Here is a 14,247-nt window from a genome sequence, read left to right on the forward strand (position 1 = left end):
CATGTTGTTCTCCCATGCAGTTCGTTAGCTTTAGCCCCAATCAGCCATTGAGCCGTTCACCCGGTGCTGCAGCAGGATCAGCGGGGCAGCAGCGCAGTTCTGCATGCTGCGCTGCGAGCGATAGAGGCGCCTGTAATAGCATGGGACTCTCCACGGGAAGGATGTGCTCATGGCACACCTGTCAGACGTTGTTATTTACCAAGGCCCTCACAGGCTCCCAGTCGCCTGCAAATTACCCCTCGCTGGTGGTCCTCTGTCGGGGTTATTGTGATGTTCGCTGTACACTGTCCTCCCAAAAAAAAAAACAAAGAAAAAAGAAAAAAGAAAGCATGCACAAGTACAACCTTGCTCCAATAGAACAAGAGTTGTGCAGTCATTAAAGGATTGCGCTGCTGCCGCTGTAGTGTGGGACTAACAAAGGCTAAAGCAGACAGAATAAACCCCTAAGTTAGAGCTCCAAACAGCTTAACCCCCCTGATCTGGCTGCGACTAAGTTATTAAAAGGTCATTATTGCCGTCTCCCTGTAGATTCCAAGACTGGAACAATGAGAGAGTGTTTCATGTTTCTTTAGAGGATTTTCTCCCCTCTGTTTCTCCTCAAAGAATGTGATAATGGCAGCAAGATACTGTCTGGTCCCACTGTATAAGTGGCATGCAGCAGAAGTCAAGCATGTGTTGTAATGGTAGATATATCTAAAGAGCTTTAAAAAGCATATTTAGTAAGTCCTTATTTACACTGGCAGAGGCTCCTATCACGGCAGCTACAGACAAAGAGAAGTGGAAGTTTGATTGTTGATGATTGTCCAAATTAACTTTTTAATTTAATAGCGATGGCTCCCATGTTTGGATGCAGGAGGCACGTGAGTGCAGGCGAGCTGGGGCTGAGTTGTTTGTTTAGAGGGCTGTTGTGACATTTTGAGGAAGTGGCTTTTCTTGTTTGACCAGTGCTCTGCTCGTGTGACAGCGATGGGGGATGGAGACGCCGAGCAGAGCTGTAAATCCTCAGGACAGCGGACTGCAGGGGAGGATTTGGGGTGTTTGGGCAGAAAACTGACTCATCCCCATCGCTCAGAGACTAAGGAAAAATAAATCTGCTCCTCTGCTCACTCTCTTTTTCTCTATGTCTCTCTCCCATAGACTCACACAATGTCACTGCAGTCACTGTGTTGACTCACTGCTGCAGTTTGCTAACACAATCACACAACAGTTTGACTTTCCAGTGTTTGGATGAAAGCCTCTTCATGCTGCTTAACAATCTGTTTATATGATTGGATGTGGAAATTGACATGTTGCTGGTCTTTTTTGTATTGTCTTAGGTAGAGTTTTGAAGCATTTTGAAAGGCATGCCTCTGCTTTTTTTTCCAAGATTCGCCAATGTAAACAAATCTGAACTCATAGCTCATAGAAATACATACAGTAGCTGTAGGGATGGAGGATGTATTCAGCCAAGCCTAGTGTAAAGGCTGGAGCCAGGGGGAAGCAGCTCTTGTTTAAAAATGCCCCAACAAACAACTTTAAAACTTGACTTATTTACATGATGCATTATTGTGTTTTACCCACAGATAAACACCAATGTAAAACCTACAATTTGTGGTTTCAGAGGGACTTTAAAGGGATAGTTCAACATTTTGGTCAAATTGGCCCATTGCCATAATAGTCATAGCAGTAGGTTCGTTACCTTTAATTGTCGGTGCAAGTTATTTTTAGAACGGCGGAGCAGAGCCGTGAGCTGCTCAGAGCTACGGTATGGAGGCTCATGGGATTTCTTGGTTTCCCTCGTCAAATTCATCAAATACACAATCCAACAACTCCAAAACGCTCTGGTGGACAAGTTGTGACCTGCATACTCATCACGCTATGAGATAATAACAGAACATTACGAGACAGAGTTGTTTTAGAGGCAAATGCAGAGACTGCCTGCTGAAAAACTGTCCCTGAAGGCAACGCACATCAGCGATTTTGCATGAATTTACCTCTAAAACAACTCTGTCTGGTAACGTTCTGTTATTATCTCATAGCGTGGTGACAACTTGTCCACCAGAGCGTTTTGGAGTTGTTGGATTGTGTATTTGATGAGTTTGATGAGGGAAACCAAGAAATCCCATTAGCCTCCGTAGCGTAGCTCTGAGCAGCTCACGGCTCTGCTCTGCCGTTCTAAAAATAGCTTGCACCGACAATTAAAGGTAACAAACCTACTACTATGACTATAGGGATTATGGCAATGGGCCAATTTGCCAAAATGTTGAACTATCCCTTTAATGTTGGAACTCTTTCCTAGCATAAATCTAAGCAGCCAGTTTTAGTGACCTCAGTTGTGCTTTTCCTCCACAGATCTACCCAGATCCAGAGCTGGAGCAGCAGATCCTGGCTCTGCCCATCCGCTGCATCCACAGTGAGGAGGGCTGCCGCTGGACCGGACAGATGAAGCAGCTGCAGGTGAGTAGCTGCGATATGCTTTCTCTCTTTCCCTTCACCTGTTCCCCCTCAGACACTGATCTGCCGCCTCCTCCCTCCCCTCACCTCTCGTTGTCTTCTGCCTGGTTTAACAGCCAACGTCTTGCTGTATGTTTGGGTCTGATGACACATCTCCGTCTCTCTCTGTCTCACACTCTCTCTCTCTCTCTGTCATCATGTCTCCCTCAGGGCCACTTCTCCACCTGCGCCTTCAATGTGATACCCTGCCCCAATCGGTGCTCCGTCAAGCTGACGCGCCGCGACTTGCCCGACCACCTGCAGCACGACTGCCCCAAGCGCAAGGTCAAGTGCGAGTTTTGTGGCAGCGAGTTCACCGGTGAAGCGTATGAGGTAAACACCCACTCCAGACCTGTTTGTGTTTCCTTTGTTGTGTTTTTCTGGTTGAACTCAGAGAGAAATTGTCGTAAACAACCCAGAGTCAAGGCACATCATTTCCACCCCTAAATGAAAGGTGTCTTTGTGAAAAGCAGCAGGAAAGACTAATGCACGTGTGTGTCAGTGCTTTTGGAGTGTGTTGGTCAATTTTGAAATAACACACGTGTTGGTTAAGGGAAAAAAGCCCTGACTGAGTCTTTCATACAGAGTCTCCTCATGAACAACTCAGTCATTTCCACCAGCCTGCCCCTCCTCTGTTTACTCTGGCCCTGCTGGTCTCCCCACTGCACACAGTCACAAGGGCATTAATGCACCTTTTGGCTTTTACATTGGAATTACACAGTCATTTAAAACCAAAATGATGATGACCTTACTGAGGCTATTATTTTCGTTCACCGATTAATCACAAGATAATTATCCCAAATTTATAAAGGAGGAAGAAAAATGCAGATTTCAATATCTTAAAATTCAAGATGATACTAAACCCAACAATAAAAAAGTGAGAGAAAAACAGCAAATACTCATACGATAAAGCAGTAGTTTTTCAAAAAAAAAAATAAAAATCTACTCTCAACTACTGTACAGTTTAATACAACTAAGATTGTAATAACAAGGCAGGTAAAAGATGAGCGCTGTGAGAGATCATCAGTTTCTCAGCAAGTAATGTCTGGATCTTGATGTAACAAAACAGACATTTTTTGTGTCGTAAGATTGTTTGGAGATTTGGAGGTTTTCCGTGTATGTACTCCCCCAGGTAAAAAAAGAAAAGAAAAGAAAAAGTGTTTTTATATTTTGTTCTAAAATGCAGTTTTGACCTATGAAAACTGTGATGTAGAAACTTTTGGGTGGATGGTATCTACAATAATTATAGCACATCTTGACTTTATTAATCCGCCCTAAATTGTGATCGTCCTTTCTCTCCCAGAACCACCAGGGTGTGTGTCCTCAGGAGAGTGTTTACTGTGAGAACAAGTGCGGGGCGAGGATGATGCGTCGTCTGCTGTCCCAACACAGCATGGCTGAGTGTCCCAAACGCACACAACCCTGCAAGTACTGCGGCAAGGAGTTTGTCTTTGACACAATCCAGGTCAGTGTCATGCAAAGTTCACAAAAGCAAACCAAATGCACTGGAACGTACTTGATATTTTGCAAGATTTTATTGTGGCAGCTGGATGTTAGTGTGAGCTGCTGTTTTACCATCTGGGCTCTTATGTGAGAACACCTGCCTCTGTACACATCTGGCCAGAGGCTCAGAACTCAGTGTCTCTCCCCTTCCACACATTTTGGGCCAAGATGTAAAAAGTCATTGCAGCTCTATTTTCTCAATTAATTGCTTCATTATCAATTCATGAAAATGACCATCCTGACCGTGGCCTCTTCATATCACTTTTTTGTTCCTCCAGTATTCAAACATATTCCGTCCAATGTCATTCATGAAAGCGAGAAGAAGCAAATCCCTTTCACTAGAGAAGTGAGAAAAAGAAAATGATTCAAAGTGTTTTATTACACTGAGACTTCCTGTACTTTCCATGTGTTATTGGCAGCAGGGTTCAAATATTTTCTGCGCCTCAAGGCTACATGATTTGTTGTTTCCTATTTTTTTTCTAGTCTATTTTCCCCCTCATTTTTAATACCACGTGTATATATATTTTTAACATTCAAGGACATTTTTAAGGTACAAACAATAACTTACGGCTCCACTGTGTAGTGTGTGTCCTTATCACTCATTCTGTCCATTACGCAACACACACATTAACACTGTCCCTGACTCCTGCCTCCCCTACAGAACCACCAGTACCACTGCCCTCGGTTTCCTGTACAGTGCCCAAACCAGTGCGGTACACCCAACATCGCCCGAGAGGACCTGGCTAACCATGTGAAGGACAACTGCGGCAGCGCCCTCGTCCTCTGTCCCTTCAAAGACGCCGGCTGCAAACACAGAGTAAGACTGACCTGCATCATTTAACCCTAGAAGATTATTACCGCCTCTGGAGAAACTTTTGCTGTTCACGCTGTCGTCGATATGCTAATCAACTCTCTTGGTTGTTTACATGCATTTTTTTTCCTTTATATTTCTTTCATATCTTTGCCTACTGTGTCCAGAGTAATGATTTTCCTTGCTCCTCAAACATACAGCGCTGTGCCTGTAGGTTCTATTTTAATGAGAGCAACACTTCTGTATTCTGACTGCACATTTCTGTCTATTTTTGAAACTGACATCAATTTGTGAAAATGTGGACACGCTCGAGGAGTAGTGGCAGATCATTCTCTGAGCTTTCGACTCTTGGCTCCATTATGAATCACAAAGCATCTGGAAGCATGATGTATAACATTTACAGATGGTGAAAACATGTCTCCTGAAGAGCAGAGCAGCCATTAAATACAATAATCCAAGTGTCCACATCATCATGTTCAGTATGTGGTGGACACATAAGCGCAAGTTGATCTGTGGATGCAATATTCTGTTGTCAAGAGATGTAAACAAATACACCAAGTACAGTCATTATTCAAATATGACATTTCTATTTTTTCCTACGGCAATATGCCACCAATGTCACACCGCTTCTTGTCAAAATCGTACCTCAGGCAAATCAAATCGCACAGATGTCACATCAAGCACACTGAAAACACACAAAACAGCAAGACTCTGAATTTGTCGAATGTAAGAATATAGTCTAAACACTGATATGTAAATAGTTTGAAATTAAACATATTGTTTGTGCAGTGGAGGATGAGAGTGATGTTTGGTGTTATTTAGTAAAATCTGTGCTACAGCTTCTCTGTAATTTATCTCTCTGCTGTCTCTCTGTTCAGTGCCCCAAACTGGCCATCGGCCGTCACCTGGAAGACACCACTAAGTCTCACCTGACTATGATGTGCAACCTGGTGGGTCGCCAGCGGCAGGAGATCCTGGAGCTGCGGAGGGAGATGGAGGAGCTGTCCGTCAGTCACGATGGCATCCTCATCTGGAAACTCAACGACTACTCGCGCAAACTCCAGGAGGCCAAACTCCGAAGCAACCACGAGTTCTTCAGTCCGCCCTTCTACACCCATCGCTACGGCTACAAGCTGCAAGTGTCGGCCTTCCTCAACGGAAACGGCAGCGGCGAGGGCTCCCACCTCTCCGTCTACATCCGCGTGCTGCCCGGAGAGTACGACAACCTGCTGGAGTGGCCCTTCTCCTACAAGGTGACTTTCTCCATCCTGGACCAGAGTGACCCATCTCTTTCCAAACCCCAGCACATCACCGAGACCTTCAACCCCGACCCCAACTGGAAGAACTTCCAGAAGCCCAGCAGCAGCCGCAACTCGCTGGACGAGAGCACCCTGGGCTTCGGCTACCCCAAGTTCATCTCGCACGAGGAGATCAAGAAGAGGAACTACGTCCGTGACAACTGCATCTTTATCAAGGCTTCTATAGAGATTCCCCAGAAGATAATGGCTTAAGCTCTGAGCTTTGTTTTCTTTTCATGAAGGAAAAAGATGGGTTAAAGACTGAAACTGACACTTAACCTTGAAAACTTCGACACACTTACCCTTTAGATACTTTCTGCCCTTACAGCCTCTCAACCACAGAGCTTGATGCAAGTCTGTTTGGCTGTGTGAGCTGAATCAGAGGACTTGATTTATCACAGAGGAAAAAAGTGTTTGGTCTGCAGAACTGTCACTCTCGGGTGTTTCTTTCTATTACTTTTTTTTTATCTGTTTGCTGACCTTTTATCACAGTCTACAACACAAAGCCTTGGAAATCAAACAGTGCCTAGAGAGTTTATCTTAAGTTATATTTTTGTTGTTATTTCCGTAGAGCAGATGTTAAAGATTATGGATGCGATATATAAAGAAAAGGGTGAAGGGCTTCGCTAAGCCTTTGCACTTAGAGTTAAGAGAAAGTTGGAGGCTGGTTAGAGACGTCCTGTTTTATCTGGAGTGAGGGAGCTCAGCAGACTCATGCTCAAGCCCGACTGCCTTTTGTTTACATGCCCGTACAGTATACTCCCACTGATCCCCTAACAAACACAGAGCCCTAGGTAAGAGACTACTCGTGAGGTTTGTGTACACACAAACAAACAAATAAATGGATGTTTTCCAGTGATTTTTGTGGTTTAAAGGAACAATTCGACGTTTGAAATGAGAAGCTCATCACCACTGTCATGTACGTCTGTTGAAAAAAGAAACTACAGCTAGCAGTTGTGTAGCTTAGCTTGGCATAAAGACTGCAAACAGGTAAAACAGCTGGCCGAAACAGCTAGCCTTAGCTGTCCAAATGTTTCTATGAATTCAACTAACGAGGTGTAACATCTTAGCTTATGAACTTTTCAAGATGCTGGTCCGTATCCAGCTAGAACCAGGCTAACTGTTTCCCCATGTTTCCAGTCTTTATGCTAAGATAAACTAAACTAAATGACCGCCGACTGTAGCTTCATCACTGAAAGAAGAGTTTCAGGAAATGATGCGCCTATACGCTTTCTTACCAAGAGTTAGATTGACAACACTCTTGTGTCTGTGCACTTCAGGAGCGTGGCGATGTACAATACACAGACGTCATAGTGGCCGTTGGAGGCTTCGTATCTCTTGTGAAGTCCGCCAGTAGGAGAGAAAAAAGCACCTTTCGTCAGTCTTCGGATGAGCAGACAAGAGGCCAGTTGTCACAGTACACGTGCATTTTATAGTGAAGGAAAAGCCATGTGGCCTTTTTATACAGTATGTCTTCGCATGAGGGTTTTAGGGGTGAGCAGGGCAACATAAACACATGCATGCTTCATGTGCTACCACCTGGACCACTTTTTTTGTACTGTAACCTGTATTCTTGAAATCCTCTCCCGTTGATGGCTATTTTGTCTCTTTTTTGGACCATTTGAAAGTTGACAAATTGTCAAAAAGGAAAGTTTTTCTTTTGTTTGTTTTTTATATACAGAAAATGTGAACACTGTTGCTAATGTAACCTATAAAGACAATGAACACTTGGCTGTGAAGTGTATTGTTTTACAGAGCCAGGGCATGGATGGTGCAGGGAGGCTGTTTAAAAGGTTGTTAATGACACGGTCTTTGCAAATATGTGGGTGTTTTCGGGACGCGCAGCACCTTTGTCGTTACCATGGCCACCAGTGTCTATCTTCAGCTCGGCATACAATGTGATGATGAGGATGACGGTTGGAGGGAAGCAGCCCTGTGCATTACACCTGTCTCCATCACAGCACCATCAGAGGGATGGAGGACTTTGATGATACAGTACACTCATGATGTATGTGAATACTAATGTAAAAATGCAGAAGCACATTCTGTCTTTTTATTACTATACATGGCAAAATTCCTGATTTCTTGTCATAATACCAGCTGATATTTTACAGTGATTTAAAGAAGTGAGAAGAGAAATCTTTTTTTGTAAGATTCTGTATTTTTAAAAAATACCTAGCTGTTTTATACAAACGCTTTTTGTTGGAGAGTCGGGGTTGACTTTGGGAACTTTCACACCCTTTCGTCTCTTGGACATTTGGATGATTTGTTTGTCCGTGTGGTTTGAGCCTCACATATTCTGTCTGTATTATTTCTTCTTAAAAGTATTTATTTTAAGGAGCCATCATATGAGTTTGCATAGATGGCACAAATGTTTTAATATGTCGACTGATGAGTGCTTGTCAATTTCTTAATTGAAATAAAATACCATATATTATAGTTGTTTTTACCTGTTAATATTTTCTACAGCAGGTAGTCCGTACACACTTTTGCCAACTTTTGCCATTTTGAAACGTCTTATAAAAACATCCTTGCATTTTGTTCTGTGGTACGTTAATCTGCAAGATGAGGTTTTTTGTGTGAAATATTGAAATGTGAAAAGAATCTAAAAATTGACCTAGGGAACAACAATATAACACATTTATAATGTACAGGTGAAAAGTAAATGGTGATGAAAAAGTAGAAAATTGGCTGCTGTTGATAGATGAGAGGCATCACATGAAATCATATAACAAGGATTTTGTATTTCCATCGAGTGCAGACAATGACGATAGTGTTTTTTTTTTCAATCCCAGTAATTCATCTTTGCCTATAATAATATTTTGTTTATTGTACATTTTTGTAGTGTTTCCATCTGACTGACTGCATTGTGAGTTTAGTGTTTTCAAGAGGTAACTTGAGCATGTTTTGTGTCACTGAACAGTCTGAACAGGGTATTGAACACATTAAACACAGGCAGGTGCAGAATAGGTTTCTCACAAATAGAGCACTCAGTACTGAGTACTGAATGTTATTATAAATGATGAATGAACTTCATGATCTTTTCTTGATACAGGAGGTATTGATGTATTCTACCTAATGCAATTATTTCAAAAGCGAACTTATTGGTTTGATTAGAACATTATTGTCAAACAGTTTTCATGGATATGACAAATCTGCCACCACTAAAATGTAAACAAAGATCATTGAACAAGACACTCACCATTTAAACTGAAACACAGACTAGCAGCAACCGTCACAGCTCCACAGTGAAGCTGCTCAACACCAACACAGGCCCACAGTCCCTGTCATGAAAGAAAATATCATGTTTAAAAAAACAAGGGAATAGCTAAAGAAATAAAATTGGTTGAAACAGGCTGAAACTGACAAGATGTGGTGTCAGTTCTACCACAAGCAGCTGTTACCTAAAACAAAGCACCTGTGAAAAAGTGCTTTTGTGAAATCACAGAGCAGAAAACTGTTTAAAATGCAGCACTCAAAGTCTCAACAAAGTTACACGTGTGAGTTTTGACCGCGTTTCTATACACCTGAACCCAATGAGTGGGCAGGTGGGTCCATTATTATCTCAGGTGTGAGACAAAAGCAGGCTGTGCAGTATTGATGTCGATTCCACTATCAAACATACTGTAAACACTGGATAGTTAAATCTATTTTAAAGCTATCTATATATACAGTACCTAATATATAATTCACAATTTTCTTCTTAAAATCAACAACAGGCAACTTCATAATTGTCGTGACAAACACATTTTCCTGTTTCCGTCAAAATAAAATAATTGCATCGGTCTTTCCTGGAAATATTCTTGTAATTTACAGCTAAATGCCAGATAATTATTAGGAAATTTTGACGACAGATTCCAGGCAATTAGCTTTGAAATATGAGACCTGTAAGTGTTACCAGTTACACTTTTCTTCTGGACCCACAATCTGATGACTCCACAGTAGCTAATTTGTTTTATTTCCACTTCATCACCCGCACTGAGATCTAGGTCAGAGGTGAAAGCAGCAGTTTCAGTCCAGATTCTCTTAAAAGTCCCACTGTTACTCTGCCCAAGATGCAGAGGAGTGAAGGAGCAGAGGAGAGGGGGGCTGAGGAAGTGAGGCAGACACCAGTCCTGCTTTGAAGCGGTGCCAGGAGTTTGCATTAGCTTGCAGTTTGGATGACGTTCAGGGGGCAGCAGGATTTAAAGAAGAGGAAAATGAGCTTTTAATGTTAAAGTCACTGAGAGGTCCCCTGGGAGGACAGTCCTGTTTTCCACTTACTGTACAATAGCTGAAACAAAATCTCTCTAAAACATATCGTCAACTGTCTCACTGCACTATTTTTCCCTTTAAAATGAAAACAGCATCTGTTTTATGGACACAGCAGGTCTGTTCTTTGCGCCTGTGAAACATCTTGCTTTTTAAGGATATTACAAATATCCTTGGAAAGAAAAATGCCTATTCAGTGAATTTATTTTCATTCAAGATAACTGTTTTTAACTTTTCCTGCTATGAGGGGGATCATTCATCTCAAGACGGGACGGGCCCTTTGGTCAGGACAATCATTTTTGTCTCTCTTCAGACCAGTACAGAAAGTTACTAGCTGAAGTTGAACCATATATGACTCAAAGAGCCATACTGTCAGCCTCAAACTTTCCTGGCAGAGCGTGTACAACCAACAGTCCTGCGCTGCTTCAGGGCGATGCAGAATGAAAATAGTAACAGCTAATTTCATGTTAGCAAGCTTCATGTTTCCCATGTGGAGCGGGGGTCACGTGCAGCTCAATGTACTTTGGCTTTTCTCTCTCTCAAATATCCACTCGCTTGGTAAATTATTTGCAGGTACAGTCACGTTCTCATACACACTGTGCACACACTTTAATGCCGTTCCTGTTCGGTGAGCTCACCCAACCTTTGGTCAACGGATGCTGAAAGTCAGATGCCAGCTGGGTTAAAGGAGGAGGAGGAGGTGGTGGTGGTGGTGGTAGTGGTGAAGGCGGGGAAGAGCCCAACCCATGAGGCTTTCCTCGCCCATAAAAAACACAACACATCAAAGAGGAGCTGTGGTTTATGAAGCGGTGCCATGCTGTCGTGCCTCGTACTGAAGTTAAACAATTCTGCTTCACAGTGCAGGAACTGAAGCGGGGTGGTGCATGTGTCAGTTGGTCTCTTACAGCAGTGAAAAAGTCTCAGAGGAGGTAAACATCTGAGCAGCGTGAGCACAAGCTTTCTCAACTCACCTGGCAAAAAAAGTGGCTGGTTCAGTAGAAAGGTAGTTCAATATATACCTTTATATAAAAAAATCTTGGCTTTAAATATTTTGAGGAGAACATAAAGATGTAATGTAAATTTCTCAAAAAAAAAGACAGAAGTGCATTTTTGAGTCATGACTTAAATCTAACTCATTTTAACACTGATATGGTGACATTTCTGCTAAGGCTTTAGATTAAAGCACATACAATTGCAATGTTAATAAATACTTTGTATAGGGCATTAATTAAATACTAAGAGGGGTGAGAAGTACAGGGAGATGAGAGCAACTACCTGCGTTTCTAATTAAATTATTACAGTATAGTGTGCTATAGTGCTACATATGAAATGTGAAACAATTACAATACACAACAATAATTAACGGTCTAGTCATATGGTCTGACACAATTTAGTATGTTCCCTTTTCTTTTCTAGGTGGCTACCATTTGTTTTACTGGTGGAAATGAGCTGTAACCTGGACATTTTTCAGCCTTATACCTAATGAGCTAGGTAGCATAATTTACTTTCTGAGAGTATAAATTTGTACTGGATGTCTATGTGAGATCATGCTAAATGGTACAAGTCTCTGGCAAAAGTGTGTAAAATACATGACAATAGAGAAGCAGCATTGTTTAGCACGGACTGTTAGAGATGGAAAACAATAACACAGACATTTGGCTAACATAAGTCATTGGATGTTAGTTCTCAAGGCTTGGGACTGGGAGTAGTGATGTCATGTCCCCATAGTGACCATAATGTGCACTGGGACAATGCAGCCCATCACACGTCATGCTCACAGTTTACTGCGAGGTGTATACTCCCTATAATCTTTGGGGATGAAAGATATTGACAGATAAATTGTTGCATTTCAATATTCATATTTTCTGTCAGAACCACAGAGAAATGCTGGGTGCCTTATAGGTTTGATCTCTTGTCATTGCTGATGATGTGAGTCATTCCTTTAATTTCCAGCCTCTATGTTTTAGGTACCCACTGTGGTATTTATTGTGACATCCCTGGCTTGTTCTGTCTTGATTTATCCAAAAACAAATCTTTTATTGCTCACAGGCAGCTCCACCCCACCGATCCCTCCAAACCAATAAGCATTAGATGTGAATCCCTGACATAATACCACTTATCTGTAAGTAATTGTAACAACTGCAAAGGTGTAATTGGAAATAATTTCCGAGCACTTTGACACGCTGTGCACGTCACTGACACGCAAATTATTAAAAAAGAATGTGAGACACTCAAGTTAGACCCTAACCACAAATGAGTCATCTAATTTAGTGAGTGTCTGGCTTGATACACTCACTGTGCAACATCTTCTGCTGCATTAGATGATATTTTCTACGTGGGGCTGTATGTCCTGTTTGAATTAGCATCTCTCAGAACTCCAGATATTGAGAGGAGTGCTGGATTTCTTTTATTTCTCCATAAACTCACATTAAAAGTTCGCAGGCGCCTTGCTGTTGGAGCACAGATTGAATGACAGATTTATGAGGTCGTCTGAGCGCGCAGACCTAACTAATGACAACGAGGACCCAGTTGGATTTTGTGGTGCAGCAGCTGGACTGCACAGAACCTGAAAACACAGCTGGATGATTTATCATTTCAAAAAAAAAAGAAAAAGAAAAAAATGTCCTCCCCTAGATATTGATTTATGCATTCCCTCTGATGTACATTCACTCTGTCAGTGATTGATAGTTTTCATCTCTTTTTAAAGCCAGTTGAGTAAGACCAGAAGCAGTGACCCAGGTTAAAGGTCAAACAGACCCACCGTGGCTACCTGCCAGAAATACCGTGCTGCTATAGGCCTGGATCAATTACTGGTCTAAATTAATGGATTAATACACACTACACTTGGGGTGATAGACATGGAGACATTTGCAAACCATATATCCACCCCCCACATACCAATAAAATATCTGATTGATCATTATAAATCATTATAGATACTTATAAGAGCAGTAAATCTGGTAAACTGCTGCAGTAAATCCAGCATAATGCTAAAAACACACACACACACACACACACACACACACACACACAGTAAAATGTTATCATTACAAATACTTCCTGACATTACTTGGTGTAAGCAACCAAAAGATTCAAACTCAAACTATTATTTTTGTCACTGATCTCAGTAACGTCCAGTGTTTAAGAGATCAGGGGATTAAGATTGAATGAATTTACTGCAACAAAAAAACTGGCTTTTGTTTGTTGTGCTCTGTAAAGTACTTTGAATTTCCCTGGTGTATGAAATAATAAAGCTGCCTTTCCTTGCCATATCCACTTTAATTTTTTTATCTTATATGTATACACATCTTTGTGTGATGTTTGTATTCATTATTGTAAAAATAACTAGACTAATAAAGACTAAAGACTGATAAATGTAAGCAATATTTCTTGCTAAAACTGTTTGGTTTTGATTTAATGTCACTGCGCTTACCAGCAGACACATTTAGTGAGTAGCTATAGTGTTAATAGTCATATGGTGGAGACCAAAAACAGAGCTACAAAGACAAACATAAGGCTTGAAATCATCAGATGACAAAAAACACTACTATAGATGTATAATAATATTACAGGGATTCAATTATGGCAATTTCATTGGAAATGTAGAAAAAATAAGCTTGGTCTTTGCTGGTGGGGGCAGTGGGGAATGTTTTCTTGCCAACCTTTAATACAAGTTAATCATTGCTTGAATATCAGAGTTTATCAAATTATTGTTACTGAACATGTGTTCTTCGTTCTGACCCTGGCCAAAATTTCATTCAACACATCATATCAAGTAAAAAATGGTCTCAAACCAGTTTCATGAACAAGTTTCTGAAACATTGTCAACAACTGAGGTGATTTTTAAAGCAAAGAGAGGCCCTGTCTGGTATGAGTAGGTGTTCCTAACATATGTTCTCATGTTATAGGCAT

General features: G+C 41.4%; 1 protein-coding gene across 1 annotated transcript in view; it reads left to right on the forward strand.

The window, feature by feature from the left end:
- Nucleotides 1-8,523, forward strand: part of traf4a (tnf receptor-associated factor 4a) — a 34,800-nt gene extending 26,277 nt beyond the window's left edge. Inside the window, exons 3-7 of the mRNA XM_085796104.1 lie at nucleotides 2,332-2,436; nucleotides 2,644-2,805; nucleotides 3,776-3,937; nucleotides 4,637-4,792; nucleotides 5,665-8,523. Of these exons, the coding sequence (XP_085652230.1) occupies nucleotides 2,332-2,436; nucleotides 2,644-2,805; nucleotides 3,776-3,937; nucleotides 4,637-4,792; nucleotides 5,665-6,297 (1,218 nt within the window). The 3' untranslated portion in view covers nucleotides 6,298-8,523. The remainder of the gene's footprint in view (nucleotides 1-2,331; nucleotides 2,437-2,643; nucleotides 2,806-3,775; nucleotides 3,938-4,636; nucleotides 4,793-5,664) is intronic.
- Nucleotides 8,524-14,247: the final 5,724 nt, after the last annotated feature.

The sequence above is a fragment of the Trachurus japonicus genome, chromosome 13 (assembly GCF_045865225.1).
Source record: "Trachurus japonicus isolate A0001 chromosome 13, Traja_1.0".
Taxonomy (NCBI): domain Eukaryota; kingdom Metazoa; phylum Chordata; class Actinopteri; order Carangiformes; family Carangidae; genus Trachurus; species Trachurus japonicus.